Genomic DNA, 13,529 nt, shown 5'->3' on the forward strand with positions numbered 1-13,529 from the left:
TATATTGTTATCAAAGGTAATTTCCATTCCTAATGTATGCATTATATCTCTTCCTAATAAACTTACAGGTGAAGCAGGAATTATGGTAAATTTGTTGTGATTCTAATCAATTGTGCTGGTTGCTGGCTCATATTATTCAGGCATGTTTATGAATAGGGCTTTCATAGAGTTATCTACAGGCAGCCTCAAATCCTGCTCCCATGCTTCTCTAAACCTTATGACAAAAGCAGATGGTGACTCCATTCTTTCCGTGTTTTGTATTGGCAGCATGTGATAAATCCTGTCTGCTACCTACTATGCTTTCTAAGAAATACTTTAACTGTTCAAAAAAAATTGCTTACATTGTTAGGATTAATCCAAAAATGTGTGTTTGGACTGCGTGGTACTCCTTTGCCCTTTATCATTGTCAAGAGACAGCGCTGGGCACTTTTCAATGAGTATTGTTTCTGTGACATCGGAGTCTAATACTCTTAAGTAATATTGCCTTGTAATCTGAGCCTGAGAGTTGTGCATATGGCATGTGTGTCTTAAAGAAGTAGGGTTTGTGGCACTTGGTAAGCTCTTGCATATTGTCTCAATGTCTGACATTTTTATGGGTTTCAAAGCAATTATGCTACAACTTGCAATCCACATTGCATTCTGCACATTTGAAGTGCTAGGTGGACATGCTGTCATTATTTGAGGATCATTTAAGTCTGGGTATCGCACAGGAGAATGTGAAGTACACAGTTCCTTTTTCCATGAGCTGAGAGTGGAAATGCTCGTTGCCTGCACATAGGCCGGTGACGATTCAGTACTTTTTTCTTTCTGAATTTTTCTTATTCGATTTTTCTGGCCTCTAATCTAACACTTTCTTCATTTACTTCCACAAACTATATGACTCCTTAATATATCTATAGTCCCACTCTAAATCTCCCCATCCCCCTATTGCCATGGATTTCATGTTTTTAATATCATCTTTAAATGATCCCTCTCTAGGATATGGGTCTAATTGAATTTTGCCTTCTGACCATCCTGACAAATTTGATGTAGTCTAAAAGGTTCTGTCCAGAACCCTTTATTGTTTCTGTACATAAAGTCAACAGGGGTCTCTGCTGTCAGTGGTCTAGAAACATCTTGCCCCATATTACAAACAAGCAGTTTCCTTAATTCACACACAGAAAGACAAAACACAAAATTGTTCCACTCTGTTTTAAGATGCCAACTAGTACAGTTTACATGAATTATGTAATCTGGGGACCAATAATGACACAAACACAGAAGTGCAGTTCACTCAAAGTCAGCTTTATTGTGCACGTGCCACAGTTTATATAGCAAGTCTCAGGTGTTGGCTAAAACCAACAAATAGAATAATAAGTCCATATAGAAAAGAAAGGTGAGCTTCGCTGAAAGAGTCCATAAAGAGACAAACAATTCCATTCATAATTATACCATATGCAACATTGATCCTTATGGATAATAACTAGCATGTCATATTTATCCAAACACATAGGCACTGCTTTAGGTTGATTTCTCATGTCTTTCCACGCTAAGAACAGGTAAAAGTATGAATTAACCTGTGATTTTTAAGGCTTGCTTTACGTGTGAAAGAGTTTCCACACTGAGAGCAGGTGAAAGGCTTTTCTAAATTGTGAATTAACACATGCTCATTAAGGTGTGATTTCTGTGTAAAACTCTTGCCACACTGGGAGCAGGTGAAAGGTTTTATTCCAGCATGAATTCTCATGTGAGTTTTAAGGTTTTCTTTATGTCTGAAAGAGTGTCCACAATGAGAACAGATGAAAGGCTTTTCTGAAGTGTGAATTAACAGATGATCATTAAGGTGTCCTTTCTGTGTAAAACTCTTGCCACACTGGGAGCAGGTGAAAGGTTTTATTCCAGCATGAATTCTCATGTGAGTTTTAAGGTTTTCTTTACGCCTGAAAGTGTTTCCACACTGAGAGCAGGTGAAAGGCCTTTCTGAAGTGTGAATTAAGAAATGATCATTAAGGTGTGCTTTCTGTGTAAAACTCTTTCCACACTGGGAGCAGGTGAAAGGCTTTTTTCCAGCATGAATTAACATGTGAGTTTTAAGGTATCCTTTATGTCTGAAAGAGTGTCCACAATGAGAACAGATGAAAGGCTTTTCTGAAGTGTGAATTAACAGATGATCATTAAGGTGTGCTTTCTGTGTAAAACTCTTGCCACAATGGGAGCAGGTGAAACGCTTTATTCCAGCATGAATTAACATGTGAGTCTTAAGGTTTTCTTTACGTGTGAAAGTATTTCCACACTGCGAGCAGGTGAAAGGCTTTTCTGAAGTGTGAATTAAGAGATGATCATTAAGTTGTCCTTTCTGTGAAAAACTTTTTCCACACTGAGAGCAGGTGAAACGCTTTATTCCAGCATGAATTAACATGTGAGTCTTAAGGTTGTGTTTGCTTGTGAAAGTATTTCCACACTGAGAACAGGTGACAGGCCCTTTTCCAGCATGAATTAAAATGTGAGCCTTAAGGCTTCTTTTCTGTCTGTAAGTCTTTCCACACTGAGAACAGGTGAAAGGCTTTTTGACTTCTGTCATTTGAATGCTGCTTTGTGAGCAACTGTTTTCAGTTTTGGAGCAACCCAATGGCTTCTCTCCAGCGGTGACATCATGAGCTTTCTGATGCTGATGTTTCTCCTCCACTTCATTCAGATATTGTCCTTCCTCTTCCTCTTTCACTTTCACCAGGCCTAAAATGAAAACATTTAAAATTATGAAAATCAATTGTTAAAATTGAAAAATAAAAGGAAATTAGTAGGGGTGCAGGAAAAAAATCATTTCATATATGAATCTTCTACCGATTTGCATCGATTCACAAATTTCAAAAATGTATTTTTTAAAGTTTTACACTTGTTTAACTTCACAGTACTACTTAAAGATACTTAAAGTTATTGAAATTAATCACAGTAAGCCGATAACAAGGACTCAAATGCGGTGCTCGCGCTGACGGACACACAGCCGAGGGTACGCGCACAGATAACGCTTCTCGATCTCGAATTCAGCTCTCTTTCACAGCTACACACACAATTATATCAAAATGCACACTGTGTGGATTGTGGAGTATTCAATGTAAACAGTCTTATGTCCTACGCGAATGAAAACAAAAGGGAGAAAATCAGATGTGTAACTATATCTGCACATTCATTCTTAAAGGGACAGCAGCCTCAAACTGTTCCCATACATTTCATTAATGTTAATAAGAAAAAAAACCTACTCACTGCTTTTGACTGAATCACTTTTTTTATCTATAATATTAATCAATTTATATTTATTTCATACAGTGAAGACTATACAGTGTTTTATTTTGACCAGGGATTTGCCTGCATAGAGAATTACAAGTAGCCGCCTCCGTCAAATTCCGTGCCGCCTCCGGCTATCGACAAAACTATCAACTACAGTCACATGCTCCGATATCCCTTTTCCACCGACACGGTTCTGTTGCGGGATCCCGGCCTGTGTCCATTCTCTAAGCGTTCGATGGTAATGCCTGGATCGCGGCTATATCCGCAGCTCAGATGGGCCAAATTATAAAAAAAATTATTATTGGCGGGTGGGTCACGGGTCGATGAGAGATAAAATCATTATTGTAAGACACGGAACTCTAAGTTCAGGGTAAAACGTAATGAATGTGCGTCACTTTAACTTTAAATAAACTTTTATTTTAAATAAATGTTAATTTAAAGGCAGCCTACTTCAGTGTGATTTGTTACCATATCATCATGCTTTACACTGAGAATTCAATGTCCAGCCACCACAGTTTCACAAAATCCTGTGGGAAACCCAGTATATTATAGTGTCCTCAAAATAATCTTATTATTAAAATGCCAAATATTTTGCGTGTAAAAAGTGTTTTCTTCAGCCATGATCAGGGGCCTGTACAATGATGGTAGTTGAACAAACTCAGGGTTACAGGATTAGTTGTGAATTGACAAAACCAAACCAATCCAACCAGGCTCTGTTGGAACCATGATGCTGATCATCAACTTTCTCTGTCAACTCAGGATTTGATCAGAGTTTAGGTATGTCATCAGTAGCGAACAGCCAATCACATAATGAGAAAGAGCGAGACTGCGATTAATTTCTTGCGAGAGGAGCAGCACGATTCAGTTCTCTCTTCTGCAGAATATTACGAGATTGAAAAATATTAAGAACTTAAACAAACTTACACAGTAAAAAGAAGCAGTCGAGCAACAGGAGAGAAGAACATCAGTCTGTGAGTCTTTACATTTCTCATTAGATTTTAGCGCGGTTCTTCATTTCTAGGAAACTATTATTGTTTGTTTTGTTTACTGTGTTTACCCTAGCAAAGCGCGTGCTGAAGTGGCCTTTGTTTGTCGTGCATCTCGCGCGAGTTTTACTTTTGATCTGCTTATGATATTTACAGTTAATTTGAATTTGTTACTTTTTTTACTTTCGGTACTTAAGTACATTTTAAATATGTATTTGTACTTTTTTTCAAGTGATGTTTGAATGGATGACTTTCTACTTTTACTGGAGTCATTTTCATTTAGGTATATATTATAAATGTAAATGTTAAATAGCTGTCTATGAAATAGAACAACTAACGCAAAAAGTCTTTCTATATCAGTGCAAGTAAAAGTTGTGAAGTTGAAATTGAACATTTAAGCTCACATGTAATAATTTTATAGCTTTATCTATTGATTCTAAAGCGTATTTATATTAACTTTATATGTGACCCTGGACCACAAAATCAGTCTTATGTGTATTTTTTTTTTAAATTGAGATTTATACATCATCTGAAAGCTGAATACATAATCTTTCCATTGATGTTAGGTTTGTTAGGATATGACAATATTTGGGCAAGATACAACTATTTGAAAATCTGGAAACTGAGGGTGCAGAAAAATTGAAATATTGAGAAAATCGCCTTTAAAGTTGTCCATTTCTATAGGCGATTGTGCTGCATCCACTCACAAAAATGTTTTTTTTTAATATATTTAAGGTGGGAAATTTACTAAATATCTTCATGGATCATGATCTTTACTTAATATCCTGATGATTTTTGGCATAAAAGAAAAATCGATAATTTTTACCCATACAATGTTTTGTTGGCTATTGCCACAAATATACCTGTGCTACTTAAGACTGGTTTTGTGATCTAGGGTCACATATAGGCTATTTATTCATTTAAACTGCGTGATAATTGATCAACTAAAATATTGTACATGTGTGATAGATTAAGGGTATAATAATTACATAAATAATATCTAAATAATACATCATTATTATTCTAAATAAGCAAAAAGCTAGAAGATTTTGTCTTTAAAAATCATTTGCCATGTAGTGGATGAGTTGGATGATCTTACTCCCGGACACGTTTTTGGAACCAGCATTGAGTAAGCAAGGTTTGGTTAACCGCGAGTTCAGACTTATTAGACTGAACACGTACTAGGTATGTGCATTATATCACTATTTTCACAAATTTGCATTTTTGTAGTTTATACGAAGATGTTTTTGAAACAAAAAAAACTTGTTGAATTGCATTAATTAAAAAATATATATATTTCATTAACAATGCTTGCATTGCATTTTTAGGGCTCGCATTTTTATGGGCTAAAATTCAATATGGACGTATATTTAAGCTGTGAATAATTAAATTCAAAACATTTCACAACATTATTAAAAATTAAATAATCCTATTAACCCGTAAGATTTCACTTCCAAAATATCAGGTCTGTTTAAAAATAGTCCATTTTATTTCACTTTACAAATTTGCTTCCACAAATTCAGTGGTTCAAATTCGACAGAAAATTTGACAGTGCATATCCGGGAACTGCAGTAATAGTAGTAGATCCATAACGTCCATCTGCTGTTAGTTGGCTCACCAGCAGGAGGTGCAAGCGGCTGTTGACGAAGACCAGAGCAACAGGTAGAGAGAGTCCTTCAATAATAAAAACGGATTTACAGAAATGGAGCAAGCTTGTATTTGTGATGATTATCAGGGCCAGTATATGGAAAGGATGATAAAGACAAATTTGTGTTTACATTTTAGTCTTGACGTTTACTTATTGTCATGTATTATGTGTACATGTTGTAGTGTAATTGTGTGAACACTGAGGCGCCATTGCGTCACCATCTGTGTTGGATAGACACATACAAGTAAAGAGAGTTCAGTTCAACCACATGCAGTTTCTTGTCTTCAATATATTACATGGTGTCAGAAGTGGTTAAAGTTATAAATTATGGATCAGCTGAAGCCCCCGGGATCTCTGTGCTTGGAAGGAAACCTAGCCGAAAATTGGAGAGGTTGGATCCAGCGATTTGAACTGTAGCTTATCGCGAGTGGAATCTCAGAGAAGTCGGAAAAAATAAAGTGTGCCACTTTTCTGCACGTCGCAGGAGACGATGCAATCAACGTATTCAACACGTTTACATTTGATGATGATGTTGACGACTTCGAGACATTAAAATAGCTGTTTGCAAAAAAATTGCGAACCACGAAAAAACCTGATATACCTGAGACATTTGTTCTTTATTAGAGCACAAGGCCAAACAGAGTCGATTGATGCTTATGTGACAGACTTAAAAAATAAAGCGAAGGATTGTGAGTTTGGAGAACTTACTGAGTCACTGATAAGGGACCGAATTGTTTGTGGTATTACAAATGACCAGATCAGAGGCAGGTTGTTACGGGAACCCGATTTAACCCTACGTAGGTCAGTGGATATTTGCCGTGCCAGTGAAGTGAGTCAAAACCAATTAAAATCACTGCAAGAAGAAATTGAAATCCCAGTGCACAAAATTCACAAACAGAAGAATGTGAAAAAGGAAAAAGAATTTATTCAGCCAAAGAAGTCACTAGGAGAATGCACAAGATGTGGATACAAACACGAACCTAAGAAATGCCCTGCATACGGACAGATATGCAAAGCCTGCCAAAAAAAGAATCAATATGCAAAGAAGTGCATGACTCGCGCACAAACAGAGAAACAACGAAGAATTCATGGAATCAATCAAGATGATGAAATGTTTCTTAGAACCATTGAGATGGAGACTGAACTGTATCTTATCAGTGATGAAGTGAAAAAGAAAGAACTGCAAAATGGGAGTACAACAGTGGACTGAAACCCTCAAGGTGAACAACCAGAAGCTGATTGTAAAGTTAGATACAGGTGCAGACTTTAATGTCATATCAGTGCGAGACCTGGATGAATTAAAGGAGCATTTCACCCATGGGAACATTGATCTTTATTGAAAGTGGGTCATATATGTAGTCGAAATGTAAAATAAATTTTGAATTTGGTGCCTTCTTGGCCGAGGAAAGAAAGAAAGTAACTTCAGGACGCATTTGTATGAAAGACACCAACTCCCACAATGCACCACATTGCACAGCTGCGCAAGCCACTCCCACTAATCCAGAAAGCGCATATCTGCCTATAAGAGAAATAACTCTTCCGTCTACAAGGCTAGCTACCACCAGAGCTTGAAATTCATTTCACACAAAATGTCTAGTTAGTTGGCGAACTCATTAGTGAATTACTCTTCATTTGTATTTCTTTCGAAGTGGTGAATTATTGCATTGTAACGTTACCTGGATGTTCAGTCAGATGCGGTGCGAAACTAGGATAGTTCACAACACAAACGTCCGTGTCCTCGTCTGATTCACAACACAAACGTCCGTGTCCTCGTCTGATTCACAACACAAACGTCCGTATCCTCGTCTGATTCACAACACAAACGTCCGTCCGTGTCCTCGTCTGATTCACAACACAAACGTCCGTGTCCTCGTCTGATTCAGAGATTTCATCCAGGAGAAGTTGTCATTGTTGAAATTCTTTGCCGCAGACGGACTCTATCTCTGTGTTCGTAGCGGTTCGTAGTTGCATAGTGAGATCACCGGCGCCACCAGTCCGCCATAACTCGAGCCAGTCCGGGCTCCACGTCCGCGGCAGGCAGGTCTTCTGCTGCCTCGGCTGCTCTGCGCTATAATGCGGCTTGTAAAGGTAGCCACAAACACCTGATTCGAGCATCAGACTTCCGAAATCCTCTTCTTCTACATCATATTGAGTAACGTTACCCTCCGCTATTGTCATATCTTCACATCTGGCTCCACAGCGCCTGTTAGCTTAGCTTCCAAACAAGATGCTCGAATCAACTCTCTCCTCTGTCCACCTCCACCACCTCCCGCCTCCTCCTTAACTGCTGACGATTTTGCGACCTTCTTCACCAACAAAACAACAGCTATCAGCAGTCAGTTCTCAGCTCCACACACACAGGAACCCAGACCGACCCCTTCCACAGCCAATACCCCTCTGTCCTCCTTTTCTTCGCTAACCGAGGAAGAAGTATCTACACTTCTCCTCTCCAGTCACCCTACCGCCTGCACGCTTGACCCCATCCCCTCACACCTTCTACAAGCCATCTCTCCCACACTTCTACCATCACTCACACACATCATCAACTCATCCCTCCACACTGGCACCTTCCCTACAGCATTCAAGCAGGCTCGGGTTACTCCACTGCTCAAAAAACCAACGCTAAACACATCATTGGTAGAGACTTACAGACCTATCTCTCTCCTACCATTCATTGCGAAGACACTTGAAAGAGCTGTCTTCAACCAACTAACATCCTTCTTGTCTCTAAACAACCAGCTGGATGTCAACCAATCTGGCTTCAAGAAAGGACATTCAACTGAGACTGCATTACTGTCAGTCACAGAAGCCCTACGGATCGCAAAAGCTGCTTCCAAATCTTCAGTCCTCATTCTCCTGGATCTGTCTGCTGCCTTCGACACGGTGAATCATCAGATCCTTCTGTCCACCCTCTCATCACTGGGCATCACAGGAACTTCACTCCACTGGTTTGAGTCCTATCTCACAGGTAGGTCCTTCAAGGTCGCATGGAGAGGCGAGGTATCCAGAGCACATCAGCTGACCACAGGGGTTCCCCAGGGTTCAGTTCTTGGTCCCCTCCTCTTCTCCATCTACACCACATCACTGGGACACATCATACAGGCACACGGTTTTTCCTACCACTGCTATGCTGATGACACACAGCTCTTCCTCTCCTTTCAACCAGATGATCCCACAGTAGCTGCACGGGTCTCAAGCTGTCTGGCGGACATCTCCACATGGATGAAGGAACACCACCTGCAGCTCAACCTGGCAAAGACTGAGCTTCTCGTCCTCCCTGCCAATCCGTCTCTACAGCACGACTTCACCATCCAGCTAGAGTCATCATTAATCACCCCATCAAGATCGGTCAGAAATCTTGGAGTAACGTTTGATGACCAGCTGACCTTCACAGATCACATTTCAAAGACAGCTCGATCATGCAGGTTTGCACTGCACAACATCAGGAAGATCAGGCCTTTCCTAACTGAGCATGCAACACAACTTATCGTCCAGGCCCTGGTCATCTCTAGGCTTGACTACTGCAATGCCCTTCTGGCTGGACTCCCAGCATGTGCGACCAAACCCCTACAGATGATCCAGAATGCTGCAGCTCGTCTTGTCTTCAACGAGCCCAAGAGGGCCCACGTCACTCCTCTGTTCATCTCTCTGCACTGGCTACCTCTAGCTGCTCGCATCAAGTTCAAGGCACTGACGCTTGCTTACAGAACTATCACAGGCTCAGCTCCCTCCTACTTTCACTCACTCCTACGAGTCTACATCCCTACCAGACACCTACGATCGGTCAACGAGCGACGTCTCGTGGTTCCATCACAGAAAGCCACAAAATCACTTTCCAGAACATTCTCATTTACAGTTCCATGCTGGTGGAACGCTCTCCCCACCCTCATCCGGAATGCAGAATCCCTGACAACATTCAAAAAACAGCTGAAAACCAATCTCTTCCGTGAGCACTTAACCTTATAGAAAAAAAAAAAAAAAAAAAAAATCCTTTCCCTTTGAAACATCACTTATCAGGCTTATGCTACTCTGAATAATACCTGAACTTCGTATTTTGAGCACTTCCTGCGTTGTTGTTGCTTTTGCCTCTTTATGATGACTCGCTGAACTTAGTCCTAATTTGTAAGTCGCTTTGGATAAGGGCGTCTGCTAAATGACTAAATGTAAATGTAAATGTAAGATGGAGGATATTGCTTTTAGTTTCAGAAAGTCAAGTCCCACCCACTGATCTGTAATAGGCCTGTAGCGTGAGCGGTTCCCGCCCCCTGGGAAAGATGAGGAACGAGTGTCTGTAGTCTCTACACTTTTCAATGAAATGTGACTTCCTGCTTATTATGACGCAAAATGATGATTTTTACGTCATAATAAGCAGGAAGTAAAACACTTAAATCCTTATTTCTCCCATCTCAGGGAAAAATGGATGAAAAATCCACATTTATTATAATATATGACTGGGTTTCTAACAATACAAAGCTTAATGCAAATGGGTGAAATGCTCCTTTAAAGGTTGACAGAAGTGACATAAGAAAATCAGGATGTTGCCTAGTGACATATTCAGGCCACAAGATGTCGCCCTAGGGTAAGCAACGCCTTGAATGCCAGTACAAAGACAAGCTGTACACTCTTGAATTTCAAGTCATAGAGCAAAATGCCTGTGCAATTCTGGGAAGAGAATCATGCAACACTTTGGGAGTGATAAAAAGTATGTATGAAATAACAAGAGACACATCAAAAGATATTCTGAGTGAATTTGAAGATTTGTTTACAGGACTGGGTTGTGTTCCAGAGGTCCACCACATTCAGACAAAGCCTGAAGTCATGCCAGTGATTCATGCACCCAGGAAAGTTCCAGTGGCCTTGAAAAAAGACATTGAAAGAGAATTGAAACGTATGGAGGAGATGGGTGTCATCAAAAAACAGACTGAGCCCACAGAATGGGTAAATAGTATGGTGACAATAGTAAAACCCAACAAGATTAGGATCTGTATAGACCCTCAAGATCTAAACAGAGCAATAAGAAATGAACATTATCCTCTTAAAACGCTTGAAGTTGTTGCAGAAATGCCCAGAGCCAAGATATTCTCTGTGGTGGATGCAAATCAGGGATTTTGGCAGATCCGGCTGGATGAGGACAGTTCTAAACTCTGTACATGTAACACACCCTTGGGGAGGTACAGTTTTACAAGGCTTCCTTTTGGTATTTCATCAGCTCCAGAGGTGTTCCAAAGATGTTTGTCTCAGCATCTGGAAGGAATGGAAGGAGTAGTTAATGTAATGGATGACATTTTGGTGTGGGGAGAAGACAAAAACTCACACGACAGCAGACTGAGGAAGTTGTTTGAAAAACTGAGAAGCATAAACCTGAAACTGAACAGAAACAAATGCAAGATTGGCCTAAGTGAAATCAGCTACATAGGTCACGTGCTGAGCAAAGACGGACTGAAACCTGACAATGAAAAAGTAAGAGCTATTCTTGAGATGCCGGAGCCACAGGACAAGTCAGCCCTGCAGAGGTTCTTAGGCATGTTGCAGTACTTAGCAAAGTTCATCCCAAATCTTTCAGAAGTGACTGCACCTCTCAGAAAGCTGCTGGAAGGAGAAACACTCTGGCATTGGGAGAGTATACAACAAGACAGTTTCAATCGTCTGAAAGTGCTAGTGAGTACAGCACCAGTGTTGAAATTTTACGATGTGAGCCAGCCAGCCAGTTACCTTGTCTGTGGATGCCAGCTCAGAAGGTCTAGGAGCTGTGATTCTTCAGGAGGGACAGCCAGTAGCATACGGTTCGTACAGATTGTGAAAAAAACTATGCACAAATTGAAAAAGAGCTGTTAGCAATTGTGCATGGCTGTGAAAAATTCCACCAATATCTGTATGGACGCTGCATTCAGGTTGAGTCCGACCACAAGCCGTTGGAGATCATTTTCAAAAAGCCACTCCATAAAGCTCCGTCCAGACTGAAAAAAAATGATGATGAGACTGCAAAAGTATAGCCTGATGGTGAGATATGTTCTAGGAAAGGAGTTGCACATTGCAGATGCATTGAGCAGAGCTTAGCTTCAAGAGCATTGCACCCAGGACAGCAGAGAAGAGGACGAGATAGAAGTGAGTTTTATACTTCACCAGTTACCCGTTTCAAAGGAAAAAAAAGAACAGTTTCAGTCAGCGACTGTAGAGGATGAAGAATTGAGATTAGTCAGAGAAGCGGTTCAGTCAGGGTGGCCAAACTCAAGAGGACAAGTACCAAAACCTATCCAGCAGCAGTACTGGACCTTTAGAGAGGAACTGAGCTACACAGATGGAACTGTGACTATTGTTCAAAAATGGTAAACTAGTAGTCCCAAACAAAATGCGAGATGAAATGCTTGAAAGAATCCATGAAGCACACATGGGTATCGTAAAGTGCAAGGAAAGAGCCAGAGACGTTTTGTTCTGGCCAGGGATGGCAAAACAAATTGAAGATGTTGTCAGTAAATGTGACATCTGCAATAAGCACAGAAACAGCAATTCCAGAGAGCCACTTGTGTCACATCCTGTCCCAGAAAGAGCATGGTCAAAGCTTGGAATGGATTTGTTTCACTTCAGAGATGCTGATTACCTCCTCGTTGTGGACTACTTTTCCAAGTACCCCGAAATCGCTAAGTTAAATGATATGACAAGCAGGCAAGTCATTGCGGTTCTCAAATCAATGTTCGCCAAACACGGAGTGCCAGATGAACTCTTTTCAGATAATGGTAGACAGTTTGTAAGTGCTGAAATGCGAGCATTTGCAGCCAGCTGGGAGTTCATTCATACTACCTCAAGTCATGGATTTCCACAGTCAAACGGTCAGGCAGAGAGGGCAGTGCAAACAATAAAAAATCTGCTGAAAAAAGCACAAGACAGTAACAGAGATCCATACATTGCTCTCCTGGAGTATAGAAACACACCGTTGAATGGAATAGGCCTTTCCCCTGCACAGTTACTCATGGGAAGAAGACTGAAGTCAAAGATTCCAGTGTCAAAGAAACTGCTGATGCCCAAGGTTTTCAGACAGGTGCGTAACAGACTGAGTCACAGGCAAGTCAAACAAAAGCAATACTTTGATCGTGGGACAAGAAAGCTACCGGAATTGAAGAAAAATGAAAGAGTGAGAATTAGACAGGATAGCAAATGGCAACCTGCAGTGGTTCTCGACAAACTTCAACAACCAAGATCTTACATTGTTCAAACACCAGACAGTCGCATCTTCAGAAGGAATAGAAGAGGTTTGCTGAAAACAAAGGAGACCTTCGACGTGTGTCCTTCACCTCAAACTGAAGCTGTGGAAGACTTACCTGTTCCTTCACCAGATTTTGAGCAGAATTCAGAGCAGGAAAACAATGTGGACAATAACGCCAGTGCAAGTTGTTCGTCTTCTGAGAATGCCAAGAGTTCACCTGTAGGAAATCGTCAATTTCGTGCAGTGGGTAATGAGAGACTGTCAAGATTTGGTAGGCCTATCAGAGTGCCTAGTAGGTACCAGGAGTAATTCAGTATAGTGCCAAGTCTTAAGAGTAACTTAAGTTTATTATTGTGTGCAAGTTATGTTAATGTATATAAAAAAAAAATATCGTCATGTATTGTGTACATGTTGTAGTGTAATTGTGTGA

The 13,529-nt window shown here is 40.4% G+C and overlaps 1 protein-coding gene across 2 annotated transcripts in view; it reads right to left on the reverse strand.

Annotated features, from left to right (window-relative positions):
- Positions 1–1,263: 1,263 nt before the first annotated feature.
- Positions 1,264–13,529, reverse strand: part of LOC309507479 (uncharacterized protein) — a 69,733-nt gene continuing 57,467 nt past the window's right edge. For both annotated transcript variants that reach the window (XM_082181675.1, XM_082181674.1), the window contains one exon: positions 1,264–2,712. In XM_082181675.1, the coding sequence (XP_082037801.1) occupies positions 1,529–2,712 (1,184 nt within the window). In that variant the 3' untranslated portion in view covers positions 1,264–1,528. The remainder of the gene's footprint in view (positions 2,713–13,529) is intronic.

Source organism: Leuciscus leuciscus, assembly GCF_965113295.1.
Source record: "Leuciscus leuciscus genome assembly, chromosome: 1".
Taxonomy (NCBI): Eukaryota; Metazoa; Chordata; class Actinopteri; order Cypriniformes; family Leuciscidae; genus Leuciscus; species Leuciscus leuciscus.